Source organism: Ranitomeya imitator, chromosome 2 (assembly GCF_032444005.1).
Source record: "Ranitomeya imitator isolate aRanImi1 chromosome 2, aRanImi1.pri, whole genome shotgun sequence".
Lineage (NCBI taxonomy): Eukaryota > Metazoa > Chordata > Amphibia > Anura > Dendrobatidae > Ranitomeya > Ranitomeya imitator.
Genome location: NC_091283.1, coordinates 759,934,625 through 759,953,155, shown reverse-complemented (window position 1 = coordinate 759,953,155; position 18,531 = coordinate 759,934,625). Strand labels below are relative to the sequence as shown.

At 43.4% G+C, this 18,531-nt stretch overlaps 1 protein-coding gene across 1 annotated transcript in view; it reads left to right on the top strand.

The window, feature by feature from the left end:
* LOC138665670 (beta-microseminoprotein-like) overlaps positions 1 to 16,460 on the top strand; it is a 75,448-nt gene extending 58,988 nt beyond the window's left edge. Inside the window, exons 2-5 of the mRNA XM_069753351.1 lie at positions 2,529 to 2,618; positions 3,838 to 3,940; positions 15,623 to 15,728; positions 16,209 to 16,460. Coding sequence (XP_069609452.1) covers positions 2,529 to 2,618; positions 3,838 to 3,940; positions 15,623 to 15,728; positions 16,209 to 16,320 — 411 coding nt within the window. The 3' untranslated portion in view covers positions 16,321 to 16,460. The remainder of the gene's footprint in view (positions 1 to 2,528; positions 2,619 to 3,837; positions 3,941 to 15,622; positions 15,729 to 16,208) is intronic.
* Positions 16,461 to 18,531: the final 2,071 nt, after the last annotated feature.

The following is an 18,531-nucleotide window of genomic DNA, read 5'->3' as shown; positions in this document are numbered from 1 at the left end:
GCTCCCAGGCTTTCTAGGAAAGTTCCCACGATCTATGAACATCCAGCAGAGGGCGCCTCACCGCAAATGAAGCTAAATATAGCTCATTGATCTATATTTAGACTCATTCCCCGGGGTTTTGCAGCGAGGATTAGCATTGCATTAGCAAAGCTCCTTGCTGCAAAATGTTTTAACCCCTTCAGAAGGATTTACATCGTTGGACGTTACAGATCTGCGGAGGGTAAGTATATTGTTGGTTTATTATGTTTTTTCTTTCACAGAACGAGGGTCTTCAGTGACTGGATTGGGCGTAGAATAAAATACTCCAACAACCATTGTTTTTATTTCATTAAAATAATTTTAAATAATGTGTTTGTGTTTTTTTTAACCCTTTACTACAATTGGATTAATAATGGATAGGTGTCATAATTGACGCCTCTCCATTATTAATTAGGCTTAATGTCACCTTACAATTGCAAGGTGGCATTAACCCTTCATTACCCCATATCCCACCGCTACACGGGAATGGGAAGAGAGTGGCCAAGTGCCAGAATAGGCGCATCTTCCAGATGTGCCTTTTCTGGGGTGGCTGGGGGCAGATATTTTTAGCCAGGGGGGGGCCAATAACCATGGACCCTCTCCAGGCTATTAATATCTGCCCTCAGTCACTGGCTTTACTACTCTGGCAGAGAAAATTGCGCGGGAGCCCACGCCAATTTTTTCCGCCATTTAACCCTTTATTTTAAGAGCTAGAACGGCCAAATTTTGCAGATACACACTACTGACATTAGTAGTGTGGAATCTGCAAAAAAAATGGAGAGAAGACATGGTTTACTGTATGTAAACCATGTCTCAAATCATGTCGGGTTTTAGGAAGGAGAAAGAAAAAGCCGGTAATTGAATTACCGGCTTTCAAGCTGTATAGCTCTGGAAAAAATAGTAATATATATACATATATGTGTCTAATGACATATATATATATTTTTTTCTTTTTGGGACACATGGATCATTTCTATAGCGGTATGTCGGTTTTGCAAGCCTGCGAGAAAACCACGCAGTATGGATGCCATACGGATTACATACGGAGGATGCCATGCGCAAAAAACGCTGACACACCCTCCCTACGGAGGAGCTACGGACCACTATTTTCGGGACATTTCAGCGTATTACGGCCGTAATATACGGACCGTATTTTCATACGCTGAGTGTGAAGCCGGCCTAACACAAACCCCTATAAAGCCCACAGGAGGCCTATATAAAAAGGGGGGGACATAATAATTACTGTTTAGGGGAGTAGCCGCCACTGCTGGACACCGTGCGTCTGCCCCGACGCGCGTTTCGGACTCCTTTTTCAAGGGGCCTGCTGAGTGCAGTGATCCCTGTCATTTATAGTTCCAGGATCCAGTCGCGTGACCGCGACATCATCTAAAGTCCTACGCTCAATGCATTCTTAGGAGCGGAGGCCGCCGCTTGCACCGCTGAGAGCCAGGGGCCGTTGGAGGGTAAGTATATCCCTTATTTTTTATTTGTATTCTTTTTTTTTACATGAATATGGATCCCAGGGCCTGAAGGAGAGTCTCCTCTCCTTCAGACCCTGGGAACCATCCAGGATCGCTCCCTGCACACGTCGTACCCGGCGTATAAGACGACCCCGACTTTTGAGACGATTTTCAGGGGTTAAAAAGTCATTTTATATGCCGGAAAATACGGTACTTGCGTTTTTTTATTGCATTTTTGTGTGCATTTTTTTAATATGCATTTTTATTGTGTTTTTGAAACTTCGTGGTATTTGGCTTTGGCAAAAGTTTATTAATATACTTAGGTGCGAATTACTTGTGTTTTTGATGCGTATCTGCCATGGAAACGCATGTGCATCTTTTACCTGTGTAATTTCTGCACCTTATGCAAGTCTATGGGGAAATCCCGACAGAAAACTCAGTGTACCTGCAAAGAAAAAGGGAAAAATCCCATCCACTTTGCTGGAACTGTAAGATGCTTCGTTTTATATGCAGCAAAAATACAGTGTCAGAAACGAACCAAACGCTCATCGTAGGAACACAACCTCACTTTCCAGGTAATGTAAAACTGCTGCTTCTTTATGGAAAAAGCATCAAGAATGCAGCGTGTGAACAACGTTATAGTCATAGTGTCAGGGTTCCTAATATGATTAGCTTGGAATATATATTTCTATAATGTTTTTTTTACTATTTTTTAAAATATCTCCTTTATTTATCCCAAACTTTCACTAACATTTTCAGAAAAAGCTATTGGATAACATGATAATAAAAAAAATAATATTTTTTTTACATTTATATATTGGATGGGGATGTTGTGTTTTTTTTGAGAATCAAGAAGGGTCTGTCTTACAGTTCTACTATGGACCCTAACATGCTGTTTGCTCTGTATTATGGACCAGTTTGTAAATGAACTATTCCAGCTTAGCATAGTCATAGAGTGGGTGTGTTCAGATCACAAGAACAGAACAGTAAATATAACAGCTTAAGTATATATTTGATTTCAACCACATATTATATGATGTGACGTTACAGAATTCCAATGAAGTTTACAAAATATGTATAAATACCCCAGTGCAAAGCTCGGATAAAGTACAAGGAGCTTTCTCACCGATAGAGAAGATGGTAAGTATGTCATATCTGCTCTATTTATTCATACAAGAGTAAAACATATTTTGCCTTTTTTTGGACATGATTTGCTCTTTGATTACCTTATGATTCCTTCAAGCACAATATTCCTGTAACATTTTTATTGCTTGTAAAAGTGCCATACATCCCAAGTGCTTTGTTTATTTATAGTGTATGTCATAGCTACTCGATTTATTCATTCGAGTAGAACATATTTTGCCTTTTTTTGGACATGATTTGTTCTTTGATGACATTATGATTCCTTCAAACCTTCAAACACACTATGCCTGTACCATTTTTATTGCTTATAAAATGCCATGCATTGCAATTGCTATGTTTATTTATAGTGTTTTTAGATAGTCAGCTTGAATTTTTTTTAATTTGTATCATTTTATATATGTATTATTCTGGTGTTTCACAAGTCCCATGGAGAAGTCTATGCCAACAAAATGCTGCATTTTGGAATAAAAAATGCAAAAATTTCCAAATCACCACAATGTGAACGAGAAAAATGTTGTGATAAATGTTTTTAATTATTTTCTGTGGACTTTGAAGTATCATCTGGCTGCAGAGTTTTTGATAAAGGTATTCAAAACATCAGTACACATGTTGCACAAAAAAGCTACAAAATGCTGAAGACTGAATTGTGTCCTCCCGAGCTTAAAATCTACAGGGTATTGGGGCGGTGGACAGTAGGGTAAGGGATTGGAGCAGCTCCGGAGGTAGTCAGGTGGCAGCAGGGATATTGCAGGCTGCAGGCTTCCTGAAGACATGAGTTTTCAGGTTGCGACTGAAGATTTCAATTGTGGAAGACAATCTGATATTCAGGGGTAGTAAGTATCATAGGATGGGGAGGATCGGAAGAAATCAGGGAAATGGATGGAGAGATGTGAACATTCATTACAACAATGACATTTGAGGAATGTTGGAAATCGTGATGTAGATGGAAATAAACGCGGTAAATGAGGGAGATGGATGATGAGATCATGAGATAGTAAAGGTCAGATAGGAGAATATCATCCTTGAGATTACATTGCTTGTATATTTCTAATGTGCACATATAAAGCTAAACTCAAAGGGGCATTAGGAATAGACCAAGATCACCGGTATGGAGACTGAAGATTTTATATTATTGTGCTACTACTAATCAACCGTACACACCTATTAACAGAAGGGATTGAATGGTTTTCATTAGATTTATTTTTGTACCCTTTAGAAACACCTTTTGGTGATCGTGTTTGCTGCTGCGATTTGCCTGACTGTTTGCAATGCGGCTTGTTTTACGGCAGAGCCTGGATTTCAAGGAAAACCTATAAATGGTAAGTAACAGTATATGCTTAGCTACAGCATATCTGATTGATAAGGTAACATACCTCTGAATAATAAAGTGAAGCACAGCTATCAAAAAATACTGCTACACAAGTAAAGGTAAACGCCAGTTCTACACAGACACTCGTATAAGTGATGATTGTACAGATAAATCCAGTGACTCATGGGTGATGTGTCCTATGATTATAGTCGATTGTTTTGTCTTCTCCATCAGGCCCTGATCCCAATAATACTGCATCCTCAGTAATAGTTCTTTTGCCTCTGCATTGTAATACCGTCCCTTTAATTCCATCGCAGTAATATTGTCCCCTTAGTGCCTCCAAGCAGCATTGTTACCACATTGTACCACCATACAGTAATAATGATCACATTTTACTGTTAAACAAAACTAAGGACTCTGTTGTGAATTCTGTGGCTGAATTCACTCCTGTGGTCACAAGTGGTATTGCAGCCTCTGGGCTTCCTCCCTCAGGTGTTTTGGTGAGCTCGTTGGCTGCCTTGCTATTTAACTCCACCTGAGTCTGTCTTCCTTGCTCCTTGTCAATGTTCCAGTGTTGGATCTGAGCTACTGCATCTTTCCTGTGGCCTGCTGCTCTGCTAGATAAGTGTTACTTTGTTTTTGTTTCCGTTTTTTCTGTCCAGCTGTGCTATTCTCTTTTGCTGGAAGCTCTGAGACGCAAAGGGTGCACCGCCGTGCCGTTAGTTCGGCACGGTGGGTCTTTTTGCCCCCCTTTGCGTGGTTCTGCTTTAGGGTTTTTTGTAGACTGCATAGTTCTCTTTGCTATCCTCGCTCTGTCTAGAATATCGGGCCTCACTTTGCTGAATCTATTTCATTCCTACGTTTTGTCTTTTCATCTTGCTAACAGTCATTATATGTGGGGGGCTGCCTATTCCTTTGGGGTATTTCTCTGAGGCAAGTCAGGCTTGTATTTCTATCTTCAGGCTAGTCAGCTCCTCAGGCAGTGCCGAGTTGCATAGGTAGTGTTAGGCGCAATCCACTGCTGCTTTTAGTTGTGTGAGGATAGGTTCAGGTATTGCAGTCTGCAGAGATTCCACGTCTCAGAGCTTGTTCTATTGTTTTTGGGTTATTGCCATATCACTGTATGTGCGCTGATTACTGCACACTGTGTTGCCTGATAGCACAGCATAACAGGTCTCTTTGGTGCCCCATATAATAGTTATGTTCACCTTTTTAATTTTATACAAAAGTAATGCCACTCTTTTTGCCCACCCCATGCAATACTACAATAGCAATGCAGCATGTCATAGTATTGTCTTCTCATATGAGCCCTCCTGCACTTTGTTTGTGCCAATAAAAATAAAAGTCATCTAATTTGCAAAGGAAGCATTAAAATACTGTGGCACACAAGGGGGGCATTTGTACTGTGTGGGGGTACAAAGGGGCAATTATCACTATGTGAGAACCCAAAGTGGTACTGGGCAAGCTCCAGATTTGGCGCATCTAATAGATGCGCCTTTTCTGGGCAGCTGGGGGGCTGCTGTTTTGAAGCTGGGGGGCCCATATCCATGGCCCCTTTCCAGCCTGAGAATAGCAGGTGACACCTGTGAGTTTTGCCAGGTTGGTTTTAAAATATAAAGGGGACCCCATGTAGTTTTTTTCTTTCATCCCTTCTCCTCTGCTCGTGCAGCTCACCGGCCGAGCAGCCGAGCAGGTGACAATGGATAAAAGCCGCATTCAGCACCACACGCAGGGGAATAGTGGCTTACAGTAGCGCTGCTTCCCCCTGGCAGTCCGTGCACACGGAGGACAGTGTACACTGTTCTCCGTGTGCATGTGTGCGGGACGTTTGGCACCTGTGTATAAACAGACATGTCTGGGTGTCTTGCACGCGGACACATGGTCCGTCAAAACACTCTGACATCTGCATAGACCCATTCATTTTGAATGGGTCTACATGTGTCAGTGTCTCTGGTACGTGAGAAAACTGTCACTACACGTACCAGAGGCACTGACATGTGAAAGAGGCATAACAGTACATGTGTTTCTCCTGGCAGATTTTTCAGGCTCTACAAAGAAGCCTATTGGAAAAATGTCTATAAAATTCCAGCACACACTTAAAAAAAATTAAACACCGATGTCCTGTGCTTAGAATAGAATTATCAATATCAGATCAGTGAGGAGACAACACCCGGTGTAACAGGCCAGATTAACCCCCCATCCAGAATATACCCTGGGTTAAATTGGCCTAGGCTAGTTTATACCGCTCTGGGCCAGAATATTCGCCAGCTGCTGTAGATCAGACATTTCATGCTTTTGAGAACCATTGAGTGATATACTTAATAACAGGCCCCAGTCAGTGCACAGGGGCCTCAGGCAGCGCACAGGGTGAAGAGGCAGCTCATGGGGCCCCAGACAGCGCAAGGGGACCCAGACATTGCACAGGGGCCCCAGATATTGCACAGGATTGAGTGATATACTCAAGAACGGGGACCCAAACAGCATACAGGGGGGCAAAGACATCGCCCCCCTGTGCGCTGTCTCTGCCCCCCTGTGTGCTATCTGGGACACCCTGTGTGCTGTCTGGAACACCCTGTGCGATGTCTGGGGTAGGTTCTTGAGTATATAACTCAATCCTGTGAGATGTCTGGGCCCCTGTGTGCTGCCTGGGGCCCTGAGTGCTGCCTGGGGGCCCATTTGCTGTCTCTGCCCCGTGTGCTGCCTGGGGCCCTGTGCGCTGCCTGGGGCCCCAGGTGCTGCCTGGGGCCCCGTTTGCTGCCTGGGATCCCCCGTTTGCTGTCTCTGCCCCCCTGTGTGCTGCCTGGGGCTCCGTTATTGAGTATATCACTCAATGGTTCTCAAAAACCTGAAAAACCTGATCTACAGCAGCTGGGGTATATTCTGACCCAAAGCGGTATAATCTGGCCTAGGTCAGTTTATACCTCGGGTATATTCTGGGCAGGGGGTTAATTTGGCCTGTTACATCGGAACTCTCACCAATCATTTGTTATCACTAGGGTTGAGCAACTTTTAGTTTTTTAGGGTCGAGTCGGGTTTCACGAAACCCGACTTTCTCAAAAGTCGGGTCGAGTGAAATCGGCCGATCCTGTTAAAAAGTCGGGGTCGGGGATCGGCCGAAACTCGAAACCCAATGAAAGTCTATGGGGTTTTTTTTTTTTTTTATATTTCCTTCAGGGCGATATAGCTTTAAAGCCGGTAATTCAATTACCGGCTTTTGCTATCTCCTGCCAAAACCCGACATGATATGAGACATGGTTTACATACAGTAAACCATGTCATATCCCCATTTTTTTTGCATATTCCACACTACTAATGTTAGTAGTGTGTATATGCAAAATTTCGGCGCTCTAGCTCTTAAATTTAAGGGTTAAATCGCGGAAAAAATTGGCGTGGGCTCCCGCGCAATTTTCTCCACCAGAGTAGTAAAGCCATTGACTGAGGGCAGATATTAATAGCCTGGAGATGGTCCATGGTTATTGCCCCCCCCTGGCTAAAAACACCTGCTCCCAGCCACCCCTGAAAAGGCACATCTGGAAGATGCGCCTATTCTGGCACTTGGCCACTCTCTTCCCATTCCCGTGTAGCGGTGGGATATGGGGTAATGAAGGGTTAATGCCACCTTGCTATTGTAAGGTGACATTAAGCCAGATTAATAATGGAGAGGCGTCAATTATGACACCTATCCATTATTAATCCAATTGTCTCAAAGAGTTAAAAAAAAACACAAACACATTATTAAAAAGTCTTTTAATGAAATAAACACACCATTTGTTTTAATATTTTATTGTACGCTCAATCCACCTGAAGACCCTCGCTCTGTAACAAAAAAAAAATACCGTATTTTTCGGACTGCAAGACGCACTTTTTCCCCCCCAAAAATGGGGGGAAAATTGGGGGTGCGTCTAATAGTCGCAATGCAGGCTTACCATGGCGGCAGAGGTGCGGGGATGAGGAGGCGCAGTAAGCGGGGTCACTTTCTCCGGTGAGGTGATGCAGAGCCGGGTGAATTCTGTTGTTATCGGTGGGGGCGGCCATCTTCCTGAAGCCGCGCGTGCGCAGATGAAGCGCTCTGCTTCCCGGGGCTTCAGGAAAATGGCCGCCACGATCTCCATCTGCGCACGCGCGGCCTCCCGCGGCCATTTTCCTGAAGCCCCGGGAAGCAGAGCGCTTCATCTGCGCACACGCGGCTTCAGGAAGATGGCCGCCCCCACCGATAACAACAGGATTCACCCAGCTCTGCTGCTTACCGGGCTGCTGCATCACCTCACCGGGGAAAGGGACCCCTCTCACGCCATACCTCTCACTGCGCCTCTTCATCCCAGCACCTCCTCATCCCAGCACCTCCTCATCCCAGCACCTCCTCATCCCAGCACCTCTGCCGGTAATCACTGCTGCAACCCTCCCATGGACACCAGGCCGTGGCATCGCCCACCTAAGCAGGAAGGAACCCTGCTCAGGTGCACGCCACACCGCATCACCCCACCTCTGCCGACACCATGCCTCCTTTGACCCTGCTCTGCCACCGCCAGCCCTCAGGTAAGATAATGTACATTTGGACAATAAGACGGACCCTCATCTTATAAAAAATCTTTTTTTCTGCAATTTTCACCCCAAATTTGGGGTGCGTCTTATAGTCCGAAAAATACGGTAATAAACCAACAATATACATACCTTCTGAGGATCTGTAACGTCCCACGTTGTAAATCCATCTGAAGGGGTTAAAATATTTTACAGCCAGGAGCTCTGCTAATGCAGCGCTGCTCGTGGCTGTAAACCCCAGCGAATGAAGGTAATGTAGGTCAATGACCTGTAGTTACCTTCATTCGCGGTGATGCGCCCTCTGCTGGTTGTCCCTGGAGCGTGGGAAAAGTTCCAAGGCTCGAGGTCATATGAGGACATCTGTCATGATCCCAATGGCAGGGGATCACAAAAGGACAAGCACAAAAAACAAAACAAGCTCTAGGGTGATGGAAACTGAGCTGACCGCGATCCTGAACCTAAACACACAACTAGCTGTAGCCGGGGAACGTGCCTACGATGATCCTAGACGTCTCGCTCCAGCCGAAGGACTAACTTCCCCTATTAGAAGAAACACAGACCTCTCTTGCCTCCAGAGAACACCCCACAGAAATAGCAGCCCCCCACATATAATGACGGTGAAATGAGAGGAAAGCACATACGTAGTTATGAAAACAGATTCAGCAAAATGAGGCCCGCTAAAGCTAGATAGCAGAGGATACAAAAGTGAACTGCGCGGTCAGCGAAAAACCCTACAAAAAACCATCCTGAAATTACTTGAACTCATGTGCCAACTCATGGAACATGAGGAGTAATATCAACCCACTAGAGCAACCAGCAAAAAGGAATCACATATCTGCAAGCTGGACTAAGACAAAAATTAAGCAAAACGTGGAACAGGAAAATCAAAAACTTAGCTTGTCCTGAAGATTTACAGAAGCGGGAAGCAGAGGTAACAAGACACACTGATTACATTGATAGCCGGCGAGGAAATGACAAGAAAGCCAGGTTAAATAGGAAACTCCCATATCCTGATAGAACAGGTGGACACCAGAGACCGCAGAAAACACAAGTCACCCAGTACCATCAGTAACCACCAGAGGGAGCCCAAAAACAGAATCCACAACAGACATCCAGCAGGGGGCGCATCACCGCGAATGAAGGTAACTATAGGTCATTGAACTACATTACCTTCATTCGCTGGGGTTTACAGCCACGAGTAGCGCTGCATTAGCAGAGCTCCTGGCTGTAAAATATTTTAACCCCTTCAGATGGATTTACAACGTGGGACATTACAGATCCTCGGAAGGTATGTATATTGTTGGTTTATTATTTTTTCTTTGTTACAGAGTGAGGGTCTTCAGGTGGATTGAGCGTACAATAAAATATTAAAACAAACGGTGTGTTTATTTCATTAAAAGACTTTTTAACAATGTGTGTGTTTTTTTTTAACCATTAAATGCAATTGGATTAATAATGGATAGGCGTCAGAATTGACGCCTCTCCATTATTAATCTGGCTTAATGTCACCTTACAATAGCAAGGTGTCATTAACCCTTCATTACCCCATATCCCACCGCTACACGGGAGTGGGAAGAGAGTGGCCAAGTGCCAGAATAGGCGCATCTTCCAGATGTGCCTTTTCTGGGGTGGCTGGGGGCAGGTGTTTTTAGCCAGGGGGGGCCAAAAACCGTGGACCCTCTCCAGGCTATTAATATCTGCCCTCAGTCACTGGCTTTACCACTCTGGCGGAGAAAATTGCGCGGGAGCCCTCGCCAATTTTTTCCGCGATTTAACCCTTAAATTTAAGAGCTAGAGCGCTGAAATTTTGCACATACACACTACTAACATTAGTAGTGTGGAATATGCAAAAAAAGGGGGATATGACATGGTTTACTGTATGTAAACCATGTCTCATATCATGTTGGGTTTTGGCAGGAGAAATGAAAAGCCGGTAATTGAATTACCGGCTTTCCTGCTGTATCGCGCTGAAGTTAATATAAATATATATATATGTGTCTGAATGACATATATATATATATATATATATATATATATATATATATAATATATAAAGCTGAATGTGTGTGTGTGTATGTGTTTGTGTGTGTATGTATGTATGTATGTCCGGGATTGGCATCTGCAGCGTCGCAGCTACAGCCACAAAATTTTGCACAGTCACACGTCTGGACCCCGAGAGCGTCATAGGCTATGTTGTGAGGCGAAATTTGAACCCCGCGCGTTCCAATTCACCAAACAATTTTGCCCCTATCTACATAATGGGTAAAAAGTGAAAGGAAAAGTGTTGGAGGCGTCGCAGCTACAGCCACAAAATTTTGCACAGTCACACGTCTGGACCCTGAGAGCGTCATAGGCTATGTTGTGAGGTGAAATTTTAACCCCGCGCTTTCCAATTCACCAAACAATTTTGCCCCTATCTACATAATGGGAAAAAATGAAAGGAAAAGTGTAGGAGGCAAATTGACAGCTGCCAGATGTGAACAAAGGGGACTTAAAGAATGAGAGCGATGGCGCCAAAGAGTATATACCGTACAGTTGCTAAGGTGGGGCCCCGACATGGGATACTCACCACACACGGGGATATGAACACACACACAAAATGCGCCACACACTACCACGTGCTTGAACACATATTACCCTCAGCACACATTTCACCAGAAATACACCAACCTCGCCACATAAAAGTCGAAACACAAAAGTCGCCACTCAAAACTCGCCACGCGCAGAACTCGCCACATGCAAAAACTAGGCTCTTGCAAAACTCGCCACAAGTGCAAAACTCACCTCATGGAAAACTCGCCACACACAAAACTTGCACACGCGGAAAAATTGCCACATGCACAAAAGTTGCAACACATGCAAAAGTTGCCTCACACAAAACTTGCACATACTCAAAAGGCACCACACATAAAACTCGCCACGCACAAAACTCGCCATGCGCAAAACTTGCTGCACACAACTTGCTACACTAACCTGTCACATGCAACTCGACATACAAAAAGTTGCTACACGCATGTTGCCACACAAAACTCATCTCACAAAAGTCGCTACATGCATGTCGCCACACGCAACTCAACACACACAACTTGACAAACGAAACTCGCCCTAAAACACACACAAGTCTGGTATTATCCTTCAAAAATAAAAATCTGATTAATAAGCAGACAAATTACAACAAATGTACCATATAGGAAATACGGCAGCTGTCAGTCACATGACTTATGTGTATGTGTGAGCTGATATATACTGCCAGGGGGAGGGCTTCCTGTTGGCTGGGGATTTATCAGGCTGCCAATTTAGCTTACAAATACTGAGGTAAAAATACTGAGCAAATAACGTGTGAACGAGGTCTAATACAGGAGGAGATGACACACAGATATATACTATATACAGGAGAGATGACACACAGGTATATACTATATAGAGGAGGAGATGACATACAGGTACATATATATACAGGAGGAGATGACATACAGGTTTATACTATATACAGGAGAAGATGACACACAGGTATATACTATATACAGGAGCAGATGACCTACAGGTATATACTTTATACAGGAGGAGATAACATACAGGTATATGCTATATATAGAAGATGACATGCAGGTATATACTATATACAGGAGGAGATGACACACAGATATATACTATATACAGGGGAGATGACACACAGGTATATACTATATATAGGGGAGATGACACACAGCAGGTATATACTATATACAGGGGAGATGACATACAGGTATATACTATATACAGGGGAGATGACATACAGGTATATACTATATACAGGAGATGACATACAGATGTATACTATATATAAGGGAGATGACAAACATGTATATACTGAGGTGATGAGGTAAAAATGAGAGGTGTGAGGTGAAAATGAAAAGGTGTGATTGCAAAATGAGAGGAGTGAGGAAAAATAGTGGAGTGATCAGAAAATGACAGATGTGAGGTTGAAATGACAAGTGTTAGGGGGGAATGAGAGGAGTGAGGGAGAAAATGAGAGGTGTGAGGGAGAAAATGAGAGGTGTGAGGGAGAAAATGAGAGATGTGAGGGGGAAAATGAGAGGCGTGATGGGAAAATAAGAGAAGTGAGGTGCTATAACTAACCACAGATATTTACTATGCCCAGGCAACGCCGGGCTCTTCAGCTAGTATATATATATATATATATATATATATATATATATAAACGAAACCCGACTTTTCATTAGATCGGGTCGGGTGGGATCGGGTCGGGTTTCACGAAACCCGACTTTGCTAAAAGTCGTCGACTTTTGAAAAGTGCCGATCTGTTTTGCTCAACCCTAGTTATCACCTTTGGTGCCTGCCAGATAAAAACAGTGTACGGGACAGAAAAGCACAACCATGTACACTGTTTAGAGGCTGCTGATTTGTACTACAGATTAGCTCCTGAACCCTTCAATAGGAGCTGATCTGCAGCATCCAGCAGTGGTCACTACACACTGAACTGATCTGTGCTGTTGTATGGGTGGTGAAAACAGTTCAAAGTAGTTTAACTTAGTGACGGAGACAAATTTTTAAAATCTGACCAGTTTCACTTTATGTGGTAATAACTCTGGAATGCTTCAACAAATTCCAGAGAATTTGAGAGTGTTTTTTCATGACACATTATACTTTATGATAATTATAAATTTAGTTTGATGTGTTTCGTGTTTTTTTTATAAAAAAAATATCAGAAATTTGCATAAAATGTAAAAAAAAATATCATTTTTGAAACTTTGAATGATTATCCCTTTAGTCCAGATAATCATACCACAGCAAAACATTAATAAATAACAATCCCACATGCCTGCTTTACATCAGCACCATTTGTAAAATGTTATTTTATTTTGTTAGCATTTTAAGAGGTTTAAAAATGTAGCAGCAATTTTCATTTTTTCAAGGAAATTTGCAAAATGTATTTCTTTAGGGACCTATCCATGTTTCAAGTGCCTTTAGGGGTCCCATATATTGGGAAACCCCCCCAAACTTATATAATTTTAAATACAGCACCCCCTGACATATTGAAAACTGCAGTCAGGTCGTTTATTAACCCTTCAGGTGATTTTCAGGAATTAATGCAAAGTGGCATAACAGGAATGAAAATGTGCATTTTTACCACATACTCTAAGGCCACTATTTGGTCATGAATTGCCATGGCAAACATCAGGACCACAAAATCATGATCTGAGGGCACCAATTGGGTTAAAGAGGATGCCCCGACACTCTGTTAATCATTTATATGTTGTAGTCACTATTGACAGCAGCATCTAAGGGGTTAAACAGACAAGGACGGTGACAACACTGATCGTGGCTGATGCAGAAAATTGTCAGCTATAGTGCACAGCCGACAGCTGCTGGATTGTCAACTGTATGAGGATGCTATTCTCTTATATCTCAGGTCAGTTAAAAGACGTATTGGCTGTCATTAAGGGGTTACAATTAATATACCCGTATATACTCGAGTATAAGCCGACACGAGTATAAGCCGACCCCCCTAATTTTGCCACAAAAAACTGGGAAAACTTATTGACTCGAGTATAAGCCTAGGGTAGGAAATGCAGCAGCTACTGGTAAATTTCAAAAATAAAAATAGATGCTCTATACCGTTCATAATTGCCCCATAAGATGCTCCATATAAAGCTGTGCCATATATAATGCTCCATACTGTTCATTATTGCCCCATAGATGTGCCATAGAAAGATCTGCCATATAGTGCTCTGCACCGTTCATTATTGCCCCATAGCTGCCATATAGTGCTGTGTGCCGTTCAGTACTGCCCCATAGCTGCCATATAGTGCTGTGTGCCGTTCAGTACTGCCCCATAGCTGCCATATAGTGCTGTGTGCCGTTCAGTACTGCCCCATAGCTGCCATATAGTGCTGTGTGCCGTTCAGTACTGCCCCGTAGCTGCCATATAGTGCTCTGCACCGTTCATTATTGCCCCATAGCTGCCATATAGTGCTGTGTGCCGTTCACTACTGCCCCATAGCTGCCATATAGTGCTGTGTGCCGTTCAGTACTGCCCCATAGCTGCCATATAGTGCTGTGTGCCGTTCAGTACTGCCCCATAGCTGCCATATAGTGCTGTGTGCCGTTCAGTACTGCCCCGTAGCTACCATATAGTGCTGTGTGCCGTTCAGTACTGCCCCATAGCTGCCATATAGTGCTGTGTGCCGTTCAGTACTGCTCCATAGCTGCCATATAGTGCTGTATGCCGTTCAGTACTGCCCCATAGCTGCCATATAGTGCTGTGTGCCGTTCAGTACTGCCCCATAGCTGTGCCATAGAAATCTCTGCCATTGCTGCTGCTGCTGCTGTAATAAAAAAAAATGCCATACTCACCTTTCTTGCTTGCAGCTCCCAGCGTCTGGTCCCGGCGTCTCTGCGCACTGACTGATCAGGCAGAGGGCACCGCGCACACTATATGCGTCTTCGCGCCCTCTGACCTGAACAGTCAGAGCGGAGCGAAGTCGGGAAGATGGAGCGACGCCCGGCGGCTGGAACGCGGACAGGTGAATATTACATACTTACCTAGTCCCAGCGATCCGGACGCTCCCTCTGCCTGTCACAGCTGGTCTTCGGTGCCGCAGCCTCTTTCTCTATCAGCGGTCACCGGCACCGCTGATTAGAGAAATGAATACGCGGCTCCACCCCTATGGGAGGTGGAGCCGCCTATTCATTTTTCTAATGAGCGGTCCCACGTGACCGCTGAAGACGGGAAGAAGCTGCAGCACAGAAGACCGTGGGATGGCAGGGGGAGCGCCAGGATCGCTGGGACTAGGTAAGTATGCCTCAGCGCCCTCACCCGCCGACCCCACCGCTACCGTGACTCGAGTATAAGCCGAGAGGGGCACTTTCAGCCCAAAATTTTGGGCTGAAAATCTCGGCTTATGCTCGAGTATATACGGTAAGTGTAGTGTAGTACCGTAGTTTAAAATAGGTAAGAAAGGTGTTAACACCACATCATTAAATGTCATCTAGCATTGTGAATGCTCTTACAGATTATGTTAGGCAAAGTCACACGACTACCTAACTTCAAATGATTTGAATTAAGATCACATTGCTGATATTTTTTGATCCTCCTTAAAAGTTTTAATATTATTCTTTCTTAAATTAAATGTCTTTCAATTACTTGCAGGTTGTTTTTTCGAGGATGAAGTCCATCCATTTTCCAGTGACTGGGTAACAAAGGATTGTATGGATTGCAGTTGTGATTCTGATGGGATATTGAGCTGTTGTACTAAGTAAGTTAAATATTTTATTTGAAAGAATAAAAGCTGTAGTCCACAGACCCATTTTAAAAAATAAAAAACTGAGTGTACAGTCTACTGGATTCAATGCCCTGTACTTTTTCACACATCAGTCCCTGTCCCCATTAGAGTTCAAAATCTAATTTTCCAAACTCTTTATTTTTTTTCGAAGTGGGGGAGGAACAGGAAACCTTCCTCCCCAATGTTTACATGGAGAACATACAAATTCCGCATGAAGACATTGTCCTTGATTATATTCAACCCCTTGTGCCCCAGCAATTCAAGGCAATAGTTCTAATGACTGAACCAACATGTTGCCGTTAAACATTATGTAGGCTGTGTTCTGTTAACTTAGAAACAGGGGAGTATGGGAAAAAGTAGTGCATTTTTAAAACATTTAATCTGATTAACCATCAGTTATCACAAGTTAATACATCGGTTCTAACACACAGCGTGTATTCTGTTTGCACACAGGCTTGGTTTGCCAATGGAGATTGAAGGAGACGAATGTGAAGTCTTGGAAGATAAAGAGACCTGCACTATGAAAATTGTTTACAAGGATGATCATTCAAAAGAATGCTTCTAAAGCCTGCCCAATTTCAATATTATTACCTTTTTTGAAAGTTCAAATAAAAAAATCCTTAACAAAAATTGCAGAGAAAGCTATAGAAACATCTGCGGAAAACTTTGTCTTTAAATAATAAATAAATACAATCGTTAATTGTATTGATTGGTTTGGGGTCTTATTTCTATATCATTAAATGTTTGGGATTCTAGATCAGAAGACCGAAGAGGTGGCACTTCACAGAAAATGGATGGTATATTAAAGTGTAGTTCTGGACAAATCTGAAATAGTGACTCAACTGAAATGCATATCATTATTCATATGTGCTTGTACATTAACCCCTTCCCGACATGCGCCGTACATGTACTGCTCTGTGGGAGCTGTGTTCCCACATGAAGTATAGTCACGGCGCACCAATCACGTGGCCTCACGCTGAGCACCACGGCGATTGGGTACAGGTGTCAGCTATGTGTGGGAGCTGACACCCCATAGCAACCCTCAAGATCGGTGCTAGCACCAAACGCGGGCATTGAACCCCTCTGATGCTGCTGTCAGTAGTGACAGCGACATAGAGTAGCATTGCGCAGGGAGTGGGCTCCCTGTGCCCTTCCATCAGGACAATACAATGCAATCACGTTGTCCTGATGGTTTCCATAGAGACCCCTGGCCGCAAGATGGCAGCAGGGTCCTTCAGGAAAGGTGGCGTGTCTGTGCCTGCTCAGAGCAAGACCTGAGATGCCTCCTACCTCCTGTCAGATGCTGGTCTAATGCCCTTCAGTGCAGATGCATTGCAGAACATCAGATCAGGTATCTGATAATATACAGTAATGTCCCATCCTGAGACAATGTAAAAAAACGAGAAAAAAAATTCAAATGTGTAAAAATATGTTTTAAAAAATCCCCAAAGACAAATAGAACAAAACAAGCATTTTTCCAATAAATACATTAATTTATGTAAATAAAAGAATAGACAATAAAAGTACACATATTTGGCATCGCCATGTCTGTGACGACCCACTCACCGAAATGCCTTGCACCTTGTTCATGAATATCATCTGCGTGGAGCAGTCCCAGTCTCAGACTCAGTCAATGAAGGAAGAAAATGAAGGAAAGTTCTCTTGCGATGAAGAAAAAAATTGTCCCAATAAAGGGATAAAGACAGCTTTTTATTTAAACCATTTAAAATCATAAATAACCAGTATTGCTGGTTTCTGTTCATTCTGCCTCCCAAAAATCAGAATAGAAAGTGATCAAAACATTTCATGTGCCCGAAAATGGTGCCAACAAAAATGTGTCAGCTCGTCCCACAAAAAACAAGCCATCACATGACTGTCGGCTGACACTATAAACGTGCTGGCCCGAATTGATGGTATGGTATTGGAGAAAAATATGTTGTTGGTAACAGCAGACATAGATTCCTTATATACTTGCATCCATCATCATGATGGATTGGAGGCATGTCAGTTCTTTCTGGCTGGTTGCAACTGGGATGGCCAAATATGTGATCTAGTCCTCGAATTACTTAACTATATTCTTACTCATAATTTTTTTAGTTTTTCGAGACAGCTTTTATTTACAGCGATGCGACACTGCCATGGGTTATGGCCTGTACTCCCTCCTTCGCTAACCTCTTTCTGAGGTACTGGGAGAGGGAGGTTTTTTTGGGGGGGAGGATGCCGAGGCTGCCGACCATGTGCAGTTCTGGTTACGTTACATAGATGATGTGTTCATTGTGTGGCAGGGGACCAAACATCAATTGGAGATTTGAACTGTAATAGATTTAACATCAAGTTGACCTATACATGCAGTGATACTGAGGTCGACTTCCTGGACATCAAAATTCAAATTTACCAACATCTACAGCTACAAACCGATGTCTTTCGGAAATCAACTCCCTCCTCCATGTGGGCTCCTGACACCCATATGCAACCATCAAGGCCCTCCCAACTGGCCAGTATTTAAGAATGCTTTGCATTTGCTAATTAGAGGACAAATTTAAAAACAGGCGGTTGATCTTAAAGGGAACCTGTCACCCCCAAAATCACGGGTGAGATAAGCCAACCTGCATCAGGGGCTTATACAGCATTCTGGAATGCTGTAGATAAGCCCCTGATGTATCCTAAAAGATGAGAAAAAGAAGTTAGATTATACTCACCCAGGGGCGTTCCCGTTGTTGGCCCGGCGCCTCCCATCTTCATCAGATGATGTCCTCTTCTGGTCTTCCCGCTGCAG